The sequence below is a fragment of the Phyllostomus hastatus genome, unplaced genomic scaffold (genome assembly GCF_019186645.2).
Source record: "Phyllostomus hastatus isolate PE091 unplaced genomic scaffold, TTU_PhHast_1.1 phas_scaffold_345, whole genome shotgun sequence".
Taxonomy (NCBI): Eukaryota; Metazoa; Chordata; class Mammalia; order Chiroptera; family Phyllostomidae; genus Phyllostomus; species Phyllostomus hastatus.
The window spans coordinates 30,695,516-30,719,399 of NW_025334024.1; the positions used below are offsets into that span (position 1 = coordinate 30,695,516).

Here is a 23,884-nt window from a genome sequence, read left to right on the forward strand (position 1 = left end):
TTAGTTGTATTTGCTCTGGAGCTTTGATCTGTTCTTCCATTTGGACCATTTTTTTTCCCCCATTTTGACGCACCTGTTACGTATGAGGGGCGGAGCGTTAGGTGTTCACCCAGGTGGGGCAACTCACGTCACTGCGTTGTGACGCTATATTTGTGGGCGGGGTCCAAGAGGGAACAACGGCCCTTGCTCCGCTCTCTGCCAGATTTTGGTCACTTCCTCCACTTCTCACAAGCAAACTGGGCCCTTCTGGTGCTGGTTCCCGGGTGGGTGGGCTTGTGCACGTTCTAGGACCCCGTGGGTCTCTCCAAGGAACTCTCCAGGGAGGCTGGGAGTCTCTCCCTGAGCCTCAACCCCCACAGGTGTTTTTAATCTGTGGTTTGAGGCTTTAGTTCCCCGGGCTGGCGCCCCGGGTTGCCAGGCCTGTGTTGCTCCCCAGGTGTTCCTGCAGGTTTATCTGCGCACGAATGTGGGACCACCTGCTCCACCCGCCGCCACCTTGCCGCGAGTCCTCTCTGCCCGGCTGCCCACCTCCGCCCCTCCTACTGGTTTGGATGAGTGTTTCTACTTGAACTCCTTGGTTGATGGAATTCCATACAGTTCGATTTTTTCTGGCAGTTCTGGTTGCTTTTTGTGTTTACATTTGTTGTTGTTCTTCTGGTTGTGCGAGGAGGCACAGTGTGTCCACCTACGCCTCCGTCTCGGCCGCAAGTCTGAAAACAAGTTCTAAAAACCACCCCCTCCTCCACCAACGCTTAGACCTCGGTTAACTAGATTTTTTTTTGAACTAGAATAATTTAGGAAAAGCGTCTCTGCAGGTGAGGACAAGGTATAGGTGGTCACCTATGTCCTGTCGGGGTCCCAGGGGCAGGAGCCTCGGCTTCCCGACCCAGCCGCGCGCTCAGCGAGGCCGGTCTCTGCCGCGAGTCCTCCCCCTCGCCCCCTCCCTCCACGGACGCTGACGGGGCTCCTGCCACAGCCACCGGCCGGCTCCGCTCTCACCGCCGACCTCAGCTGGAGCCTCGGAGCAAGCGTCCTGCTTGAGAGAGGCGGCTGCCGAGGTACGGACGGTAACTCAGGTAACAGTACGGGGATGGGGGAGAATAAAATATGGTGGTGTGATGGATACTAGAGAGATGGGATAGACAGATAGGTAGAAAAATGCATAATGGATGGATGGATAATATGGGTGGGTGGATGGATGGACGGACAGACAGGTAGAGATCTAGAGATACAGACAGTGCGACTTGTCTTTGGGAACCGGAGAGGCCTCACCACTGAGGCTCCAGCAAGGTGAGGCCTGGGGGCGGATGTTTAAGACTCCGCAGGCAGGGAAGGCCCGGGAGCTGCCTCGTCCGGGCCGCTGGCGCCCCTCCGGCCTCTGCTCGCGGTGCTTTTCGACCCAACGTTGGCGCCCCTTGCCAGCCTCACAGTCCTGCTGCTGAGAGGGCTCGGGCCGCGTCCCTGGCTTCCTGTCCGCGGGGACAGGGAGCCAGCCGCCTTGTTGCCCAGGAAGTCGCCAGGCTCAGGAGCCAGGGCTCTGGGCCACTCGGCAGTGACCACGGCAGGGAAGTTGGCACAGGGCTGGGACGCGGTGGACCGCCCCGCCTTGTCCCAGGCCACCGGGAAGGGACACAGAACCTGGCCTGGCCAGGAGCGTTGGCGGTCCGCCGGCCGGGCAGCAGCACGGGCCACCGTGTCGGGCCCCACACAGCCCTTAGCAGCCCTCATCTGCACCTCCTCTGTGGCACGGACACCGCTCTGCACCCCGCCTGCCTTCCTGGGGCTGTCACTCAGCACTCAGCAGAGACACGTGCAACCCCTACCCTGCACCCGGCCCCAGGGTCTCGGAAGAAAGGGTGGAGGACGCTTCCTAGGGCTCCGGCCTCCCCGGCACCTGACAGCACTAGCTGGTGACACACGTGTCCCCGCGCTGTCACCAGCGGCCTAGTCACCTCCCCCAAGGTGTGGAGCCCCCACAGTGAGGGCAGGCACTGAGCGAAGTTTGAACAGGGGGTGTCATCCCCCCCAGAGCCAGCCCGGGGCCAGTGCCCGGGTACACGGTTCAGTCTTTCTAAAGGGTCTGTTGGCCTCACGGGGACACACCCCGGTGCCGGCCGGTCAGCTTTGCTGGGCTCGGGACGAACGGACGCTCCGGACGAACAGGTGAGCTGGGCGGACAGCAAGCGAGTCCCCTCCGATCCCCAGCCTCCAGGCCTTGCCAGGCAGGGCCCCGAAGGTCAGAGCCTCCCTCGGGACCTCAGCGTCCACAGATCCCCCCAGACTCCCCTGCCCCGTGAAGCCAGGCCTGGCATCGACCATGCCATCTGGATGACCTCCGAGGTTCCCGGCACCAGGAAGTCACTGCCCTCCCGACCCCGGTCCTCGGTCACCTCCCCTCAAGCACCCACAGAGCAAGGGCGGGTGCTAGAGCGCCCTGGGGGGCGGCAGGAGCCCCACTGCCCAGCTGGGGCAGGGGGCCTCGGGTTTCTGTTCCGAAGTTTTACGTTCTGGATGTTTCACACACGGCCTTCTGATGGACTCATCTACCGGGAAGCTAAAGATACCCTCAAATAACTAAAAATAAACCAGAACTGCTAAAAATTCAGCATTTCTCCCCCTCGCCCGCGCCAGCTGGGCCTGTCTGCTTTCCCTCCAGCACCATCGGGCCCACAGACCAGACGCACAGAGTGAGAGCTGCCGCCCAACCGCAGCGTGCGCGGACGCCCTCGGGTGGCGCTGAGATTCCCTCCCTCCCTCCCTCCCTCCCTCCCTCCCTCCCTTCCTTCCATTTCTTTTCTCTTTTCTTTTTTTCTTTTCTTCTTTTCTTTTCTTTCCTTTTCCTTCCTTCCCTCCTTCCATTTCTTTTCTCTTTTCTTTTTCTTTTCTCCTCTTTTCTTTTCCTCCCTCCCTTCCTCCCTCCCATCCTTCCTTCCTTCCTTCTGTTTCTTTTCTGTTTTCTGTTTTCTTTTCTTTTCCTTCCTTCCTTCCATTTCTTTCCTTTTTCTTTTTCTTTTCTTTTCTTTTCTTTTCCTTCATCCCTCCCTCCCTTCCTTCCTTCCCTCCTTCCATTTCTTTTCTTTTGTCTTTTCTTTTTCTTTCCTTTTCTCCTCTTCTTTTCTTTTCCTCCCTCCCTCCCTCCCTTCCTTCCTATCTCCCTCCCTCCTTCCCTCCCTTTCTCCCTCCCTCCCTTCCTCTCCCTCCCTTTCTTCCTCTTTCTTCTCTCTCTTCCTCCCTCCCACCCTCCCTCCTCTCCTTCCTTCCCCACTCCCTTCGGTTCTGCGGCTCAGGCCACTTTACGTTGCCATTTAGGCGAGTTTCGTCCCCGTGTGGTGTCCGGGGCGTCCTCCCTCTGGCTGCTGCCCCTGAGGGACCTGCTGGCCTCTGGGAGCACCACACGGAGACCCTGAGGGACAGTCCGGGGGGCCCCACAGAGCCCAGACCTCACATCCAACCCCATTTCCAGGGGGACTTTCACACAAATGTCTGCCGTGGAAATAATCAGGTAAATTGATAAGACGCCCTCCTCCCCACAAACTACAGAATGCACAGTCAGCAGACCAGTGGGAAGAACGAACCTACTAAACACACAAGTTCGCCCTCCACCTGCTTACGTCACCGGGGTCCTGGGGGGAGGCCTTGCAAAGGCGGGGGTCTGCAGGCCCCGTGGGTCTCCCCGGGGTGTTGTTAACGCACAAGGAAGGCATCAGTTTCGAAGGGATGAATGGGAGACACTTTTCTGACTTATGGTTAGAAACAGAAAAAATGGCAATGCCATGAAATACAGCGTCTGCAAACCCATTTCGGAAGACAAACACTGGGTTGGCCTGGGGCGCCCCGGGTGGCCCGGATTCAGGGGGAAGGGTGTGAACGGCCAGCAGACGGGCCTTTGGAGGGAAATCTAGCGCCTTTCTGTCGACCCCGCAAGTTCCACGTGTGGTGTGGGGCCTGGGAGAGGGTCTGCGTGTGAGGAAGAGCGGGATTCACCAGCGGGCTGGCCAGGGCAGGTGGGCGGAGCTTACCTGGGCAGGTGAGGGGCCCCGGCCCTGCCCCCATTCCTGAGGCTTGGCTGTGGAAGCAGGTGCCCGCCTGGTCCTGTGCCACCCCAGCCGCCTGCCCCTGCCCCCGTGCTGTGCTCGCTCCGCCCCTTCGCTGCTCTTACACACTTGCCCCCTGCCAAGCGGGTGCCAAGGTGGGCGCCCTGGGAAGTGCTGGGTGTCACTGTCACAGAGGCCACATGTAGCCATTGGCTATAGTGTCACCCCCACCAACACCCAGGGGGAGCCTGTATCAAGTGCCGCTGGGACTGCGCCCACGTCAGCGGCAGCCCACAGACGCCCCTCCCCCGGTTTCCACGTCCCACGCACCCCTGGGTCTCCAGACAGACCCCCTGTCCAGAGAGTGGCCGGGAACCAGGAGCCATGTCCACGCTCCGACAGAGGGGTGGACCTGAAGCCCCACGCTCCTCCCCACACTGTGGCCTGAGTCACGGCAGCACCACGGCCGGCTTCTGGGTGCCGCGCACCGAGAGGCCACGCCCTGTCCTGGGAGACGCGGGGGCAGCCCTGCCGCCGGGGAGGGACCTGGACCAGATGAAACTACAGCCTTAGATTGGCTGCCACTCCGTACCCAGCAACTGCACTGTGAGGGGTGGGCCCCGAAGACCCTGTGTGGGGGGCCGGGCATCAGGGGGGCTCCCCGAACCCGGAGGTCACCGGTCTGGTTCCTGGACAGGGTCGGTGCCCGGGGTGTGAGCTCAGCCTCCATCCGGGACACCGGCGAGGGGCGACAGGTGGAGGTTTCTCTCTCAGCTCGACGGTTCTCTCCCTCTTTCTCCGCCCCTCCCCCCTCTCTAAAAATGAATGCCTCTCTTTAAAGAGGTCACCAACGAGGTGCCGTCCCCGTCGTCCCCACCGCTCAGAGGGGACGACTCCCAGTGTTAGGGACGCTGACCAGGAGTGAGGGGGAGACAGACGGTGCAGGAAGTGTGTCCCATCTGGGGACAGTGCCGTCATGGTTCTAGGTGCGGGGGGGGGGCCCAGTGTGTGGTGCCCACTTCTCAGAGGTGGCCTGTGACTCGACACCTTTAGGGAGAGCAGTGGCACCTTCTGCTGCAAGCAGCGACCTGGAAAAGCAGAACCAAACGGGACAGTAGGGCCTAAGAAGGTGGGAGAAGGGCGGGGTGCCCTGGGCATTTCCCTCCCAGAGGCCCCTTGGACGAGACTGGGGGAGGGGCTCGCTCAGGGGGTCCCCATGGTTCCAGTGGGGCCGGCTGCCAGGTCCTGGGACCTGGGGCCTGGGGTGTGCCCAGCCCTGCCGCATGTGCCTGGGTCAGAGGTCACCTTCACAGATGAGCAGCTGCCCACCGCCACCTCCCTGCAGACCCCACGGCAGGAGGGTGGGCTCAGACAACCGCTCCCAGGCGGCCACGCCACAGGCCGCCCGCATCGGTCGTGTCCGGACCAGGCTCCCGCACAGCCCAGCCTCCCCCGCAGCAGGCTCCTGGCCGCGGAAGGCGGCGAGGTCACCCACGGTGCCATGAGAATTTCTAAAACAGGGACACTGACCTCTTTTCCTTTAGACGGTCAAAGAAAACGGACAACGGACAACACAAAGTAGACGTCTGGCGTGAGTGAATCAAAACTACATGTATTTTGTTCATCAGGTCAGCCAAAAGCACAGTTTATTTTCTGGTGTGAATCGGTTGCGTGTGCTGTGAGGGGGACAAGGGTGGGCGTGGCGGGTTTAAGGCGACACGGGGCTCTGTGGGCACCCAGCCCCTGCCCCTCCTGGGGATCCCCGGCCCCCAGGGACTAGACCCCAAACTGCACTTTGGTCTTCAGCTCCGTCTCGATGAAACCCACCAGGACGTCCGCCAGCTGCCGCTGGAGCCTCTCACTGCGCATGACCAGGTCCATCAGCTCCACATTGTCCATCCAGTCCAGGTTCCAGAGGACGGTCTTGACCTTGTCCAAGAGCTTCTGCTTCTGGTTATGTGACAGCTGCTGGAGAATCTTATAGACGGGCTTAAAGGGCTTGTCCGACATCCCAGACCCCAAGAGCCCCCCGAGGACGCCGCCTGGAGGACAAGGAAGGCTCAGTGAGTCGGGCCTGTTCACAAACGGTGTCCTCGGCAGCGGCGGCCCAGCTGGACGCAGTGACTCTCTCTGGGAGAGCAGCGCACAGGGGACGCGGCACCGATGTCACCTGGCAACACCCCCTGACCGGGTGACCCAGGTGATCGTCACCTCGAGGTGCCGGGGACGTTGGTGCCCCTGATGCGGAGCTGTGGGCGGGGAGCTCCCCTCAGCGGGGTGCTGCCCACGGCCCATAGCCCCAGGACGGTCAGCAGAGAGGCAGCAGCCACTCCCGGGCGCAGCGGGTCCACAGAGCACCCGGCGGCCACCCCGCCACCCTCTCACGGCCGGGAACGCCAGCCAGGTCTGAGGGACGGTCCCAGGCCCGGGGACCAAGGACACGTGGTATCAAATGCCACGTAGTATCTGTCGTGAGCGGGACCCCGGGACAGGAGAGGGTCAGTGATGGGAAAGCTGGTCACCCCATAAAGCCAAGTCCGGGGACTAGGGACTCGTAAGGGGACCGCGCTGGCTTCCTTCCAGCTGTGACAGCTGTGCCTGTCCCCTCGTCAGGAGCGTCAGGGGGGGTGAAACGGGGGGGACACGGGATTTCTGTCCTCTGTCTTTGTAACTTCCCTGTTCCTGTGACACCCTTCACGAGAAGTTTCTCTGAAGGACGCAGCCGGGCCAGAGAGCACCCTCTCAGGGGGCATGGGGCACAGCCCCCCACCCCCACCCCCACACGGCCCAGGGGAGAGAGGCCGGCCCCCCACCCAGGAAGAGGCACGGTGCCCTGGGCCGGGCTGCCCTCGGCCTGGAAGGACAGGAGCCACCTGCGGAGGACGGCCATCGCTGACACGTGTCACCGAAGTCTCCCCAGGACACAGGCAGTGTGCACACCGCCCTCAGGAGCCGTCTCCCCCTCTCTCTACTTCTGCGGGACCATCAGTCTGTGACCGCGGGCAGCGGTCAATGCCAAGAGTCACGGGAACGGTGACCAGCTACCTACCCACTCTCTGGAGAAGAGAAATTCCCGTTTCCTGGGAAACGGAGGCTCCTGCCCGTGACTGGGGTGGCAGGCAGCCACCGCCCCCTCCCCTGCGGACCTGTCTTCTCCAGAAGCCCCTACTCAGTCCCGCAGAGGCACCCCCCACAGGGCGTCAGGGCGGGGCTACGGGGCAGGTGGAGCCAGCCGGCCTCCCCTGAGCACCTCAGAGCAGGGGACAGACGCAGACCCGATCACTGAGGCGGGAGGTGCGGGCTTGTGGCCCCCCTCACCCGCCACCGCCTGGCGGCTGCAGCCGGGACTCACTGACACAGAGTGGAGAGAACATGCAGGGGTGGGAGGTCTGGGGGGCCACACGCTGCCTCTCCCCCTCTGGGGCCCCCGCCCGACGACACGTCTAGGATGTCCATCCTGCCACCCCAGGGACAGCAGCCCAGGAGGCCGGGCCGGTGAGCCTGGCAAGGGGCGCCCCCAGGCTGAGAGGGGTCACCACCCCAGCATCGGGAAAGGATCCCCCGGGACCGAGGACCAAGAGGCCCTGCACCTGGCCCAGGCTGCCTGGTGCCCGGGGCCGCCCGGGAGTCTCTGCTGAGCCCGTGTGCCAGGCGGCTCCGTTCCTGCAGCGGGTGGCCCTGGGCTGTGGGGCCCATCACAGGCCCCTCCCCAGGCCAGGCCGGAACACACCCAGCCCCCAGTTGGAGTCACAGCCCACGGTGCTGGTCACCGCTGGTTGCTCTGGTCACAGTCCGGGGTTTGAGTGACAGCCCATGGCCGGGCCCCTGGGGAATCTCCCTGTCCCTAGTCCAGAGGAAGCAAGGTCACCCTCCCTCCCAGGGACCAGGGGCCATCAGCCCAACTTCATCCACTGGCAGGTCCTGGTTCCCACATGGGAGCAGGGGGGGACAGGAGGGCAGGTGACTCTGTGGGCGGTGGTTGGCAGCTTCTCCTGCCCGGGACACTTTGGGAGCGGGACGCCCTCTCTGAACAGCTCACGTAAACTGACAGACGGCACGTGCCCCTGTGGGTGCCCCTCCTGAGGGCACCTGTAATGAGGATGATGGGGGAGGGGCCACCCAGGGACACCCTGAGGCCTCAGTCTGCAGGACACATCCCTGGGCAGGGCGTCCTCCGGGTCTGTGGGACACGGGGGCCATTTGCAGACACCTGCAGGTCGGAGACTCGGACACAGGGGCCGGTGTTTCCCAGGACGCGGTTTGTGACAGAGACCGTGTCTCAGAGGCGACCTCAAGGCCACCCCTCCTCACGCAGGACGCGGCCTGCTCTGAGGGCTCTGGGGACCTGAGGCCTTTGTCCCACAGCCCCCCGGCTCGGCTGCCCCTGTGACGCACTGGCACTTACCGACAATTAGTCCCGGTGGGCCACCAATGATGGTACCAAACAGGGCCCCAGTTATAGCCAGCGGGGCACTCTTATTAGAGGGCTGGACGGGCACTCTCATTTTCTTCTGGTCAGAAATGGAGCACAGCAGCCTCATGACATTTTCCACCGTGACGGGCATCTCGGCGGCCTGGGAGGAAGTGTTTCCGGAGAGAGTCTGGGGAGTGTCAGAGCGTTGCCACCCAAAGGCGACTCTCCCCAGAGTTTGGGGGACGGGTTCATATTTTCGGGAAAGCACCACAGCTCCCCTGTGCGCATGAGGGACAGCACCCAGTCATGTGACACCTTCTCTGTCACCGAGAAAGCAGGGCTGCGGCCAGTTCATGGGCAAACAGAAGCAGCGGGGGGATGGAAACTCTTCTGTGGTTTCCAGTGACCTCTGCCCGGGGACAGGGAGGGACCTGCCCGCGTTCAGTGCAAGTGAGGCAAGGCCTGGCCGAGTGTGGGGTGTCCCACCCAGTGTCCTCTTGGGAGATGTCCTCCTGGCCTCTCCCAGACAGGACATCTGGGCTCAGGACAAGCCCGAGGGGGGAACTGGGGACTCGGCCACCGAGACACAGGCCTCACACCCTCCCCGCTGGCACTGGGACTCCAAGCAGGGTGTTGGGTCCTGGACTGTGGGGTGGTCTCCCCCCCAGGCTGGATTCTGGAGGGGTGAGGGGAGCGCTGCCAGGTGCCCGGGGAGCGGGGGCCCCGCAGACCCTCGGACGTGGTGGCTCTGGGTCAGCATCCTGCCGCTGACCCCCACCCCCGGCCTCCAACAGCCATCCACCCACGTGTCCTCGCCAGACAGGATGAGGCAGAACAATGAAACAGCCAGAGAACCCCAAAGAGAAACCAAACAGTCCCAGGGTCTAGCGTACCTGTGGTGGGCGGCAGGGGGAGGAATCGACCTTTGGAACAAATAAATCAGAGGAACTCTCTCCAGTGGGAGGCGGTTTGCTGCTACCCCTGGTCTGGGAAAGGCAGGCAGATTCCGGAAGTGACAGGCCAGGGGAGGGCAGCCCAGGCGGGCTCTGCCCCCGGTCCTGGGTTTGGAGCGCCCCCACCTGGCCATGCTGGGAAGTAACGACACAGAGGACCCTCTTCCCCGTTCAGCTGGAGCCAAGGCTGGGGCCCCGCCCCTTCCCGCTGCCCCGCCCCCTGCATCCTGGGCTGACCTGCAAACACTCACTGGGGGGATGCAGGGGGGCTTCGCGGGCCCACGCTGATGCCCAGCCTCTTCTGGTTGGATGAGGGTGCTCTGAGCAAGGAGTGTCCACGCCCGTGTCTCATGTACCGGGACCCCCCGAGCCCCGGGAAGGAGCTGCGAGTTCTCAGACCTGCCCTGCGGACCCTCCCACCCCACACTCAGGCTCCAGAACGCCCCGCGCTGCCGGGAGCGCTGGGGGGTCCCGGGCTCAGAGCCTGCCTCTCCCCTCTCTCCCTCCCGCGGTCCCTGGGACCAGCCATGGCCCACAGGGCACCGGCGGCCCTGAAGGTCCTGTGGACCTGGCCAGCTGTGAAGCAGGAAGGGGCTTGGGGGCCTCACTGGGGGAAGTCGGCACACTCACGAATGTCCCATTGGCAGGGACGACGGAACCAGCACTGGGTCCCCCCAGCCCCTGCCCAGCATTTTGGCCTCCCCGTAGCACAGGGCCCCAGCCCGGATCTGTGTCCCTGTGGGTCAGGGGTCGGCGGTCTGCCCACCTCCGCCGCCTGTCCTCTAAGAGCAGGGAAGACCACACCTGCCTCCTGTCACCACCTGGGCGGGGGGGAGGGGCATGACACTCCCAGCAGGAGTTGGGGACCCCAGGCCAGGCTCGAGGCAGTGCGCCCTGAGCCCCACAGCCCGTGCCGGGGGCCTGATGCCCAGACGTGGGCACCGGCTGTCTGTGCTCGGAGCGTTCCTGCCTTGGCCCCTGCGCCTGCTGCAGTGGCCGCGTCCTGGCCAGCGGGCACCGGGCCCTGTGCTTCTGCTCTCCCAGGTGTGGCACTGCCGGTGGCCTGCATCCCAGTCAGGTCCCTGCACCGCACTGAGCGGCGGGGGGGGGGGGGGGCAGCGGCAGGGATCCTGGTCTGAGGCCCCGTTCAAGGGCAGGGTCAGGGCCGCGGTGGGTGGCAGGCGGCGGGCTCTGGGCCCTGGGCCCCTCGAGCCTGGTGCGTGCTGTCCCTGGGAGCTGCGGCCACCCTGCCGCTCACCGCCCACTGTCCCGGCGGTGCGGAACGGCCATTCCTGCTGCCTTCCACCCCGCTCCAGGGAGCAACCCCAAACACACACCCCGGCTCAGCAAACACGCTTGTTTGACAGCTTGAGCGTTAAAAAGAGAAACCAACACATGTCGCATGAAGCGAAGCTCACTTCCCACAGCACTCAGTGGGGGGCTCCTCAGCTCTCGGGGGGGGGGGGGGAGGTGGGCAGCAGCCTCGGCCCCTGGAGGTCACGCCTGCAGAGGGCCCGGTCCCTCCCACGGACGGAGGCCTGGAGGGGCCAGCCCACGTGGCCGGGATGGCTGAGGCTCCGCGAGAACAGGTCCTGGGACTTGAGCAGGCCTCAGGACACGGACCCCCAGGTCAGTGGTCCTCAGGGGGGTGGGGGAGCAGTTCTCCCCCTGGGGGCGCACTTGGGTTGTCTGGAGACTTGTTTGGTTTTCACAGCTTGGGGAGGAGCGCTCCAGGTGTCCGGAGGGGAGGGGCTGGGAGTGCGGGGAGCTGGCACCCTAGCGCGCAGGGCAGCCCCACGGCAGGGGCGCACCGGGCCCTCGGGCTGGGTGGTGCCCAGGTGGAGAAGCCCAGGGACCACGGAGGCTGTGCCTGTGGGGCCAAGGGTCAGCCCTGCACACACACGAGGGTCCTTGCGCAGAAGTGCCACAGCGCAGGGTAGAGGGGAGGGTGGGTGGAGGGTGGGGCGGCGGCCCCTGGCTGCCGGGCAGCACTCCAGAGCCCGAGGTTTGCATGGTACAACCTGGCGTCCAGGCCCTCCCCCCCCAAAGGCGTCCCGCGTTTCCTGGAGGCGTTCTCAGCAGGGTTCACCGTGGACATACTCAGGCAGGCATGCAGGACACAGCCCTGCCGGCTGCACTCCTGCCCCGAGGGAAGGCCTGACACCTGCAGGGGATGTGGGGGGGGGTGTTGGGGGAGGCCCTCGGGAGCCCTGTGGGCGGGGGCTCGGCCGGGCAACCCTCGAGAGTCACTGCTCACTCAGCAGGCACGTGCCGACCCCTCCTGTGTGCGGGCAACTCACGGGGCGGGGGTGCTCCCGGTCCAGTCCCAGAGGCCAGCGTCGGACACAACCCGCCCAGGCTGGTCGTCGTGGGTGCGGGAGGGAGATGGGGGCCCAGTGGGTTCCCAGGGCATGGGGGGGTGGGCGCTGTGCCGTCCCAGGCCGCCTCCCTCGGAGGCCCCCCCTCGTGGGGCCCCTTCTGCGCCCCCGTGCCCACACGTGAAGTCCCTCCTCCCCGGACCAGCCCGGCAGTGGTCAGGGCCACCCTGGGGACAGGGGCCCCTGGAATCTGCATCCCCGATCTCCGAGGTCGCCATTGTGCCCAGCTCACAGATAAGGACAGTGAGGCCTTATTTGCATGAGGCCTGCCGCAGGGCGTGTGGGGAGCCCGGCCGGGCAAGATCGGCCAGTTCGAGGCAGCCAGTGGGACGCCTCCCCCCTGCTGGCTGCCCCCAGGCGGTGGGTGCGGAGGCCTGTCGCTGATACTGGGGTGCTGGAATCTGGGAGGGGTGGTCCTGGTTCGGCGTCAGTAAACCAGGAAGCCACCCTCAGGGTCCCTGTCGCAGCCGGGCCTGTGTTGTGGGACGCCACTGGCCCTCGCCCTCAGAGGGCCCGGGGGAGGAGCTCTCCGGGGACGGCAGTCTTCCGTGGGCAGCCCGGGGTAGCCATGACTAGGGGCGCGTGCCCACCTGGCCTCCTGGCCCCTGCACGAGGCCTTCCTTCACCAGGTGCCTGCCCCGGGCTCCCCTCCCCCCGGCCCTTCCACCCCAGGGCTGAGGCTGGCTGCGCTACTGCTGCCGGCCATCAGAGGGCGCCCGGCCCAGAGGCTGCTCGCGAGGCTGCCCGCAGCATCTTCAGCAAGAAACCGGGACCCCAGGGGCAGTTCCCCCTCGCCCCGCCCCCGCATGGGCCTCCTGGGGCCTGTGGGTTTCTGCAGCCAGTCCTGTTAGGGGCTCAAGCTCCTGACCGCGTCCCCACTTTGTGCCTCATTCTGCAGAAAGTGTGATTAGACCCCTCAGAGAGCCCCGCAGAACCCCTGCTCTGCCCCTGGGTGCAAGCTGCGTGTGCCGTGGGCCAGGGAAGGGAGGGGCTTGTTGGCTGGGGAGGGGCTGAGCTTTGCCGCGGGAGCCCCTCTGCCTGCACTCAAACCCCCCTCCCAGCTGCGCGGCCTCAGGAGGGTTACTTAATCTCCCCGTGCCTCAGTTTACCCTTCCGTGAAACGGGGACAATTGGAGTGGCTCTCTTGGGGATTCAGCAGGGCTGCCCAGGGAGGTGCTGGGCATGATGTCAGCATGTGGTACATCTTAGCGCCTCACCCTCATGATATATGGAGATTGTGTGTGTGTGTGTGTGTGTGTGTGTGTGTGTGTGTATTTGCATTTGGGCGGAGCTCCGTGTACTGACGCATTCCTCGGTCAGGTCATTTCCTGTGTGTGCCCTGACCTGGGATCGAACTGCAACCACAACCGAGGTGCATCAGGACGATGCTCTAACCAACTGAGCTACCCAGCGTGGCTGGGCTGAGTCTTTTTAATCTTCATGGAAGGGCATGTTTTTAATTGATTTTTAGAGAGAGAGGAAGGGAGGGAAAGAGAGAGAAGGAAACATTGATGTGAGAGAGAAACATGGATCAGTTGCCTCCCACACACACCCCGAACAGGGGTTGAACCTGCCACCTTTTGGTGTACAGGATGGCGCTCCAAGCTACTGCCTCACGGGGCCAAGGCGGGCTGAGCGCTAAGAAAAGGCGACCAGGACCGACTAGCCAGCAGGCAGGGGCGCTGGGTGGGCAGAGTCTCTCCAAGCTGAGGGCAAGGGCGTCGGGGCTGGAGGCGGGGCTGCGTTTCAGAGCCCTGGGCCGGCTCAGGCCCCGGCGGCGGCGGCGGGGACAGGGGAGGCCCAGGGGGGCTGCCCAGCACCCTCCGCCCACCCCCGCACCGGCCCCGAGCAGGAGGTTTCTCTTTCTCCTTGTTCTTTTTCAGAAAGAACACACTCATCTCTCACAGTGTGCGGCAGCCAGGAAAAGCACGTTAATCTTTAACGTGTTAGCAAAACAGCCTCCCATTTGAATACCGGCTCGTTCTCCCATCTGCGGCGGAGCGCACAGGTTGCTGCGCGGTGGCAGAAGGCCTCCGCCGCACGCCAGCCGGCGGCGGGCGCCCTGCGCCACCACAGAGCCGTCCCCCGCCGCGCCGAGGACCCCCGTCCCGGGTCTCACCCCAGCCCCTGCCGCTGCACGGGGGGGCTCGGATGGCCAGAGGAGGCCGGCAGCACCCCCAGCCTTGTACACGCTTGCCTCAGATTTGTGGATTTTGCAGACCAGTTGAAATACCCCTCCCCCCAGAATCCAACAGGAGAACTTAGGTTTGCAAGGAAAGCTGACCTAGAAGAAACAATCCTATCATCCGCGGTCCCCTTCAGCCACCCAAGAACGCAAAGTTCGAGATTAAAAAGGGAAGAACGCCAGAATTAGAGGTTTTTCCACTGAGCAAATTTAGCTTTATGAAGACTCACCATTTTGTCTTTGTTTTCCTCTACTGGGGGCTAAAACTAACCTCGAACAATCTGCAGGTGCACCCCAAGGAGCTCAGGAGTCCGGCGCCTTAGACGTGCCGGCCGGACCCTGCCCCACGCCACCGCCGGGGCGCCTGGTCCCAGCCCGCAGCTCCTGCCCCTCCCACCACCCCGGGGACCGCGCTTGGAGACTTCGTCCTGGGGAGACATACGCTGCTCCGGAGCTTGTCAAATGGCAAAGAATCAGGGATGGAATAAATAGCAATATTTTAGAGTTTTAAAATGCTATTTTAACACAAATGCCAGAGCAACTATAGCATAAATCAACAGAGACGCCCCAAAGTATGTTTGCACAAGAAATGTAATAAGCTGATACGAAAAACAGTGTCAAGTGCTGCAGATGGCAGGAAAAGCCAGGATTCAAATGTGTGCTGTTTTACTGACACATCCGAAGTCAACATTGTGCTACCTGCTGCTCATGGTGGCGGGCTGGAAAACACACACGACACACGCTCATCCTCACGCGCGATGTTCCGACCCGGGGACACGGGGACCCTCGGAGAAACGGCCCGACACCTTCTCTGCTTCATCTGGTGGCTGGGAAGCGCCCGTAGTCCGGAGAACAGTGTCCATGGGAAACGCAGCGTGTGCCCTGCGTGCCCGATGCGTGGGGAGCTTGGGACGGGAGGGCGAGGAAATAGCACGGGGACCCTGACAGATCTCCTGGGTTTGTGACGGGCAGAGCGGGGATGGGGTCACCCTAAATGCACACCAAGGGCGCCTCCCTCTCTGGGCACCGCGTGGGCTAGTTTCAGGGTGCTTTCTCAGGCCCCAAGGAGCTCTCTAAGGGAGGGTGGGGGGGCATTAGCCCCACACTGCAGACGGGCGAACCGAGGCGCGGGCAGGGTGAGCAGAGCGCTGAGGATCCCAGGGCTGAAAGGGGGCGGACTCGGGCGTAGACCAAGCACATAACCAAGGAAGGAAGTGGCCGAGGGTTTCCCACCGGCCGGGATTCAAACGCCAGCTCCGCCGGACCTGGCCTTGGACAGGGGATATCCTCCCTGGGCGTCCACTGTGACAGCTGAGCAATGAGAGGGACGAGACCTTCCGGCAGGCAGGGTGGGCGTGGGGTCCCCGGGACGCGTGCAGGGTGGTGCTCGGTGGGGGCTGAGCCCAGCAGCGTGAGGGGGGCTGTGACGTCAGAACAGAGGGGCAGCCCGGCCCCCGGGAGCAGAGCTGGCCCACGCGGAACTCGACAAAGGCTCCGAGACCATGTGTGGAGAACTGGGGGTCGCAGCTAAAGACCTAGCGTGCCCCCGGTCTGGACGATGGCAGGCCGAAGCTCTGCGGCCACAGCCAAAGGCCCGCCTGGCCACCAGCGCCCTGGCCCGCCTCCCTGGGCACCGCGGCCGGCTGACCCGGACGGGGAGGGCTCGGGGCAAGGGCTGGCCTGCCGCCTCCCGGTGCTCTGGCCCGAGCACGGGGTGTCTCTGCCCGTCGGCCCCCCAGGGGACTGAACGGCGGTGCCCCCTACTAGGGACAGGACCAGGTTGCAGACCCCGTGACCTTGTGTGTCCAGAGGGCCTGGGCAGACGCAGCTGAGTGGAAGCTCTCGGTGGGGGGCAGTAGTCCCAGGTCAGCCTTGTGGACCCTGCGGCCAGCAGTACCTGTGCCCCTAGGGGACAGAGGACAGGCCGAGTGCGGGGGAAGGCCACGTGAACACAGAGGCACAGGCGGGGCCGGACCCTCCCCTGCAGCCCTCAGCGGAGCGCTGCCCTGCGGGGACCCTGATCCCCAGCGCCCAGCCTCCGGACCCTGGAGACCACGCACCCGTTGTCCTGAAACCCTGGGTTGTCAGGCGGCCTCAAAAAATGCACGAGGCCATGGCCAGCAGCTCGCTTGGTGGCCAGTGGCTGTTTGAGCACGGACCCTGTTGGTCCAGACTCTTTAGGGGTCCCTGCGGCCTCCCTGCGCCCTTGCTCGCTCAGCCCCGGCTTCTCAGCAGGTCCCAGTGCCCCCCCCACCCCGGCCCACCCCCACCCCCACCCAGTGCAGGCCGAGGCTGCTCCCTCTGCCAGACGCTGTCTTCTGCCCACAGGCCCCCTCCTCGGGGAGCGGCCCTGACCCCAGCCTGGCCTCTGCGCTGACCCCTCGGACGGCCGCCAGCCCCAGAGCCCGGCAGAGAGCCCCGAGGAGGCAAGAGGTGGGTGCACAAATCACCGTGCAAATGCTGGGTGAGGAGAAAGGGAGCGTGGAAAAGTGGGGAGAGTGAGGGGGGACACGCCCACGGGGCGGGAGTGTGAAGGGAGCCTCTCTGATGTCACTGGTGGCACATTCACACCTGGTCACCAGGGGCCTGGCCTGGCGGTGACCTCGGAGGCCTGGGCCACCCTGCCGCCCCCTGGTCACGGTGAACGTCTCCCAGTGACCTAGATGGCAGCACGGGGCGGCCGCAGAGCCAGCCAGCGACTTGGGGAGGACATGCTCGTGCAGCTGGGGAGGAGCCCCCGCCCCCACCCCACCACCTGGTGCGGACCCACGGGGGCAGGGAGGGGGCAGGGCTGGCACAGGTCGGGAAGGACACACCCGTCGCAGGCGGCTCCTGTGCTGGTTGGCAACCAACCATCCCGCAGAGCAACAACGCCAGCAGGCGTCCGGGCCCAGTCCGGTGCCCCCACACCATCACAAGAAGTGCACCTCTGGTCTCTGTCCCCGTGTCTGGCCCAGAGCTCTGAGACCCCTGGCACTGTCCGCAGTGGTGAGGGCGATCACGGGGTCGGGTTTTATGCTGATGTGGGACTGATGGGGCCCTCCCAGGGCACCCGTGGGTGGGGGCTGCTCCCCAGGGAAGCCGGCACGAGGCGGGCCCCTGGGAAGAGGTGGAACCCGCGAGCGACAGGCAGCGGTTCAGGCGGGCAGGCCTGTGTCGGGCGGCCGCCCCAGAACCCAGGAGGGCACGGTGTGGGGACTGGGGCGGGTGACCTGGGCCCGGCCTGTGTCCCTCCCACCCCTCCCCCTCCCCCGAGTCTGCAGGGCCACTGCCGCCCCCACACTCCAGTCCCAGGGCGGGCTGTGCGCGGGCGGGAGGCCAGCTCCTCGACCCTGTTGGCCGAGGTGTCCCATCCGGGAAGCGCTAGGACCGCCACCACACAGGTGACAGACGAGGTTCCTACTCCCCCCGCCCCTCAGAGGGGGCGCTGAGCAGCTTTGCCAGCCGGTTTCCAAGCGGCCTGTCCCACTGAAGCACCAAGACCGGCGAACCTGTGACAGCTTCCAAGCCGCCTTGATCCGGCCACCCGCCGCTCACGGTGACAGGCCCCTGTCTTCACAGGCATTTGGGCCCCTCCCAGCAGCCAACTCAGGAGCGGTGACACTGGGGGTGCCTTCCGAGAGCGGGGCAGACCCGGGCTCCCCCTCTGCTCCCAGCAGGCAACGGGACCCGCTGAGAAAAACGGGCACCCCCAGAGCCCCCACTGCTCCGTCCACCCCCTCCTGCCTCCTCAGGTCCTGGGGCTGCACAAGAGGCTGCCTGGCCCTGGGGCTGTTTCTGCACCCCCCTCCCCCCACCTGGTCCAAAGGACGAAGGAGGAAGGAGGTGGAGCTGGGAGTCGCCTGGGCCGGTGCCGGTGGGAGTTTTCAGCGAGACGTTCTCCACTTTGCACCATGGAAACGTCCTGGGTGAGGCCCAGGGCCCTTATCCTGAGGCTGGTGACTTCGGGGGTGTCTGTCCCGGCCCCCACACACGTGGGTGTGCCTGTGGGAAGTGTCCCCCAAGTCCTGCATCTTGCTGTCATCACCTCTCCAGGCTGCACCTCCCCGGCTGCTGCCCAGGGACACCCCGGCACCGTGCCCGTCCTCGGGGCCCTCACACACCGGGACGGGCCCGTCCTCGGGGCCCGTGCACCTGCCCCCCAGGAGCATGCGTCTCCAGTGCTAATGGCGCTGGCTCCGTTAGGCTGAGAGGCCGATACCCTCAGGATTTGACTCGGTCAATGCGAGGCCGACCCCGCCTCCTCCCCAGACCGCAGGGAAGGCTGCTGGACTGGAGATGCAGGGTGAGGGGGTGGAACTGTGTCCCCAGAAAGACATGTCGAAGCCCTCACCCCAATACCCGTGGCTGTGACATTATTCAGGGGCAGGGTCCTTGCCGACGTCCCCAAGCGACGTCGCACTGGGTTAGGGAGCCCCCCAGCAGCAACTGGCGGTCTTAGAAGGAGCGTCATGCCAGCACCAGTGTCCCCTCTCTCCCACCCCCACCCCTCTCCCACTGCAGGGGTCCTTAATTCACCCCCACGCAGGCTTCAGCCCGTTACTGGCCGGGGGCCTGCCAGGCCCCAGGGGGATGCCCGGGAGCGGGGCTCACTTCCTCGGAGACCCTCTGGCAGCCGCGGGCGTGCCGTGTCTGCAGGGCAGCCGCGGGTGCGCCTGGCGGGGGCATGGTGCTCCGGGGGTGGGAGACAGGCACGGGGCAGGGGTGTCAGCCGGGAAGTCCCGGCGGCCCCAGCCTCCCTAGCAGCGCTCTCAGACACAGGCAGGCGGGGCCCCTCCAGGCTCCCGGAACCCAGGGCTGAGCTCTGATACCTGGGGAGACGATGGAGCCGTCTGCCACGTTGTAGATACAATTGGACACGTATCGCTCAGCCCATGACCTCCTAAGGCTCCATCCAATTCGGCCGCAGGGGCGGGTCCGGGCGGCTCCCGCAGCAGAAGCAGGAAGAGTGATGCCGCCGTGTCCTCCTACGGCTCCCAGATCCGGGGCTGGTGCCCAGTTCCAGGGCCACCGGCGTCCCCAGGAGGGGCGTCCCGGCCAGCAGATCGGGCCTCAGCTCTCTGCCCGGGGGTGCCGCATTGGTAGAGAGGGGGGTCATCGGGGGTGAAGAGGCAGAAAGCTGTAAGAGGACCCCTGCCTCCCTGAGGAGAGGACAGTTGCGCGCAGACGCCACTGGCAGTTTGTCGGGGGAAGCCTCGCTGGCCCGCTGTCAGGGGCCCTGAGGCCTGCAGAGGGGGTGACCTGCAGGAGCTCCCACAGCTGTGAGGGGCAGAAGCATCGGGGAGATGGCTCTGACCCGGCTCTGGGGGGCCTGAGCCTCGGCACCCCCTGCTTCTGCGTCCTGCCCAGGCACCCAGCACGGGCCTCACAGGGTCCACGGGTCTCCGGGTGCTGCTCCTGCCGAGCCCCCCAGAAATGGACTGGGGAGCAGAGAGGCCGAGGACCCAGTGGCCCCAGGGACCTCATGTCAGGGGCATGGGAGGCAGGGGACAGCCCCCACCTCCCTAGGGCCAGCCTCACAGACCCATGGCCACAGCCTGGCCCGGCCAGCCCGCCTCACTGCGGCCGGGGCCTTGGGTGATGGGGACGAGAGGGTGGCAGCCAGTCCCGACTTCCCAAAAAGACTTATAGGCTTATGCCCACGGTCCGTGCCTGCCCTGCGCCCGTCAGGAGGGGGGCAGGGGAGCTGGGCTGCAGCAGGCTGTGCCTCTGGGGCCCCCTCTTCTACATTTTTGCACCCCCTACCCCCCCCCCCCCCATTTCCTGGGGCGGTGTCAGGGCTGTCAGCTGCACACAGGCTGTGCTCAGCTCCAGCTGGAGTCGGGGGACGGGACCTCGGCAGCAGAGTGATCTCCGGGCCTCTCGGTCCTTCCCTGAGTCTGCGAAGGCCAGCCCCTCAGCAGGGGCCCGGCGCCCTCCCACCCTCGCTGCCGGCCGAGGGCCGTGTCTCAGGGCAGCCGCTGTGCCTCAGTTCCCGGAACTCAGTGTCGGGGCGGTTGGTGCCCAGGGGTCAGTAGGAGGCCTCTGCCAGACCGTGGGCTGTGGTGGAGAAGCAGTTCCCCCAAACAGCTGTGCCTGGGGGGGGGGGGGGGTTACAGGTCCCGAAAGGAGGGCGGGCACCAGGCAGAGCTCAGCAGGAGGAACCTGGAGAGGTGGCAGCCCTTGGGCTGGCTCTGAGGGGTGGGCCCCCATCAGGCTGCAAGACCAGAGGGGAGACCCCCGCGGAGGGATGGTGCGGCGTGCGGGGAAGGGGACAGACACGGGGGTGTGGCTACGCTGTGGACCGTGTGACCCGTCACACACCAGGAGCAGGTCTCTGTGCCCTGGCAGGGCGCTGGGGGAAAAAGGGCCGTCTGCGAGCACAGCCCAGAGACCGCCGGCAGGGTAGATGGGGTGCACCGTGGCTGTGGCCAGACTCTGCGGCCCGCGGACCGGCACGCCAGGGCCGGCGTGTGCAGGCCTCTCACGCTGTCCTTGGTCCATCTGCAGCGGAAGATCCGTGTTCCACGGTGCCCGGCCAGGACCCAGCCTCGCGCAGCAAGACGCAGGCAGGGAAGAGGGGGCAGCAGCACAGCTGAGCGACAGGGACCTGCATGCAGTCTGGGAGAGGGGAGCGGAAAACAAAAGGCCACGTCACCTCGGGGCTTTTGCTGCCAGGGGACCGGGCCTCCCCAAACCCCTCCCAGCCCCGCGAGGCCAGAGGCACCGCCAGGCGCAGATTACAGGAGCCAATTAGTCCGCACTTCAGGGGGATCGTCCCTTTCACTGCGCAGAACCGCGGGGCACAAAACCCCCGATCCCGCTCCGGGTGCGCGCGCAGCATTGAATTACTCCGCCGCACGCGGAGGGCCGGCTGCGGCATTCCGTGCGGCCGCGGCCCGTCCCCATCCAGTCCGGCTGTTTACACTTCCTTCCCCTCCGAGCCTCCCAGAAGTTTCCACAAAAACAGATGTCGGTAATCAAAGGCTTCCTGGCCCCCGCACGGCTCTGCTCCCGAAGGCTTCCGTGGGGCCGGGTCCCCACGCGGGGGTTTGAGGCTCCAGAATCCTCCCCAACCAGCCCCTCCCGGCCTGCGGCGCATGCGCACGTCCAGTTTTACGGTCTATAGTGAGTCTACAGTGACGTTCGGTAGCACCTTGACCATCCCCGGCGCCTCTGGCAGTGACGCTCGGCACGCCCAGGTGCGATCCGCGTGCGCGTCGGGAGCGCACCGCCCCCATTTCACAGATGGGCAGGAGAAGGCCGGCGATCAAAGGGACCGCCCTGGCGCCTCTGCTCCAGATTCCGGACATTCCGGGAGGAAGGTGGGAGCTCCACCACCCCCCTTGTGACAGGCGGGCGCCTCGCCCGCAGCTCGGCTGGTGCCAGTGGGAGGCGGCGTCAGCCGCGCCAGCCCCTGGAGGACCCAGCCTCAGGCTGCCCCGCTGTGCTCCCTGCGGCTCACCACTGGGGCCAGCCGGAGCTGCGCAGAGCCTGCAAAAATGGCGTTTAAGTTGTTTGTAAATGTGTGGGGTTGGGCTCCACCCTCTCCCCCAGCTCCTCCTGGGTGTCGTCTTGGACCACCCCCTCCGCCTGTTGCCTGCGGCACCTTCACACTGTGGGGACCAGGGTGGGCCCCGCTGGATCCTGCTTGGGGGCTGTGTACCTGAGAAGGAAGCCAACGCAGAAAAGCAGGGATGGAGAAAGACTCCTGTCGCCCTGGTTGAAGCCCCTGGATCCAGCCAGGCCTGAAGTCCCGGACTGTGTTAAGCAAAAGCCAATGGTTGATCAGTGTTGCTCTGGGTTTCACTTGAGCCTGTGGGCTCAGTTTCTGTCCATTCGGTCTGAGTGAAGCTGGAGATGTGGGTCCCTCCTAGGACAGGCGCCAGCATGCTGCAGCCCCCATGGGGGTACGGAAGGCAGCTCCCTCCCTCACTGGAGGGGCTGACCTTGAGTTCCCGCGGGAGAGGCGGCGGCAGCTGGCCCAGAGCCACTATCCCCCCACCCCACCCCTGGAGGCGCCAGGGACACGGAGATCAGGGAACAGAGGTCCAGTGAGGGCCTAACAGAAACTGTTCAGGTCTGTGCCGAAGCCACCCAGTGCCTCCTCATGCTCCCGCACCCCCAGGCCTCCCACTTAGCTCGAGGGGAATGCTGCTCCCCCCACTTGCCCCTCCCAGCTGTCCCTCTCCCTGACGCTCAGCACTGAAGTGGCCTCCTCTGGGGCCTTCCCGTAGGCCCTCAGTCACTGGGGTTCCCCAGTTCCCCTCTCCCCTCTGCCCTCTTGTTGCTTGCCTCTCCCCATGGGGACAAAGGATGGTAGCGTCACTGTGACCCTGGGGCCCTGCAGGTGGGCACCTGATAAACACTTGTTGGACAAATGCATGAATATGGATGAATGACTGAGCTCAGCCTCCAAGGCCTTGCCAGTGACCTCCGGCCCCTCCTGTCATGAGCTGCACCGCATCCCCACCTGCGCACATCCAGATGACTTCCCCCCCTCCTTCCCTCCAGGGGAGGCCCTGCACCCAGGACTGGGTGCCTTTCCTCCCCAGAGCCCCCTGGGAGTAAAATGCCTCCTGCAGCCGCAGGCCTCAGCCCCCCAGGGGTCCCCGAAGGGGGGCGGGGACGCCAGCAGGCCGGGGCTCAAGCAGCAGTGTCCAGGACGGTGAAGCTGTCTGTTCCCACGTGCAGGAAAAATGCGCCTCTCCTTACTCAACACGAATGACAGTGTCCAGAAAATGACGCCCCCCGTGCCTGTCGTCTGCAGTGAGTGGGAGTCCTGCCGTCACCCGCCCTGACTGTGCGCTCCCCTGCTAACATTCGTGAAGCCGGGACTTGGTGGGAAGGACATGTTGATGGCTTCCGAAGTTGGCCGAGCTGTTCCCCTCGCTCTCGGGCACACGGTCTTTGAGCTGGAGGTTCCCCCCGTCCCCTCTCCGTGGCTCCCAAGAGCACCACGGACGGCACATGGCTTGTGCACAGCAGCTTGCGCCGTGGCAGCCCACGCCGACTCGGGTGGGGGCCTGCAGGTGCCGGCCGTGGAGACGGAAGCTGCGGGAGTGAGATAGGGTCTGCACCTGAGCCGAGCTTGCGGGGGGAGGAGCTGCGCACTCACGGCCGCGGCGCCCATGGGGATAGGAGCCGCTTCCCAGCACTGGCAGGAGGAGGAGCAGAGGGCAGGCGGGGTGGAAGGCTTGGGCTGGGCCCTCGTGGGCGGTGCAGGGGCGGGGTTGGGAGAGCCAAGGAGAGGCTGCCCAGGTGCTGGCAGGAGGGGGCGAGGTGATCACGCACCCGTCGTGTGCCATGTCTGGTTCCCACGGAAGTCGCTCGTTCTGGCCCACATTCCGTGTGGCAGCCTCCCGCCCCGTCCTCCCTCGGGTGAGAAGCCCAGCACCTGTGCCCTGCGGGGCGGCCTGGGAGCCCCGTGAGCGGGAATGAGGCTGCTGATGTCTCTTGGCGCCTTGCACAGGGCCGGCCGGGCACACAGTGGGTGCTGGGGAAGCACCTGCTGGCAGCATCCAGGCCGGTCAGAGGACCCCTCCTCCAGGGAGTGCGCAGCCTCCTGGCCTCCACGGCGCTTGAGGCTCGGAGGACAGGCGGGTGGTAGGCAGAGGGGCACGGACATGGAGGTATCGGGGCAGGGGCAGCGGCAGCGGCACAGGGACCCGAGGAGGTGGACCTAGGGATGCCCGTTGACGCTTTCTCTGCAGGAAGGGACATCCAGGAGCATCGTCGAGGGGCAGCAGGAGGGGCCCCCAGCACCTCGGGGGCCAGCGCAGCAAGGAGGAAGCGTGAGGTGGTGAGTGCTCCCGCGGACGAAGCACGGGGAAACCCTGGTCCCGAGAACAGCGGACAGCCCACCGCGGCACGGCGCTGGCGTTCAACGCTGCCTCGACTAGGCCGCGTACCGTGACCGCGCACACAGGCATGCGCACACA

General features: G+C 65.3%; 1 protein-coding gene across 1 annotated transcript; it reads right to left on the bottom strand.

The window, feature by feature from the left end:
* Positions 1–5,649: 5,649 nt before the first annotated feature.
* Positions 5,650–9,465, bottom strand: LOC123805877 (protein C19orf12 homolog). Its single transcript, XM_045818706.1, has 3 exons — positions 9,342–9,465; positions 8,440–8,608; positions 5,650–6,076 (listed from the first exon to the last, which is right to left on the bottom strand). Exons 2-3 carry the CDS (start codon positions 8,597–8,599, stop codon positions 5,811–5,813), a joined length of 426 nt encoding a protein of 141 aa, XP_045674662.1. The 5' UTR covers positions 8,600–8,608; positions 9,342–9,465; the 3' UTR covers positions 5,650–5,810.
* Positions 9,466–23,884: the final 14,419 nt, after the last annotated feature.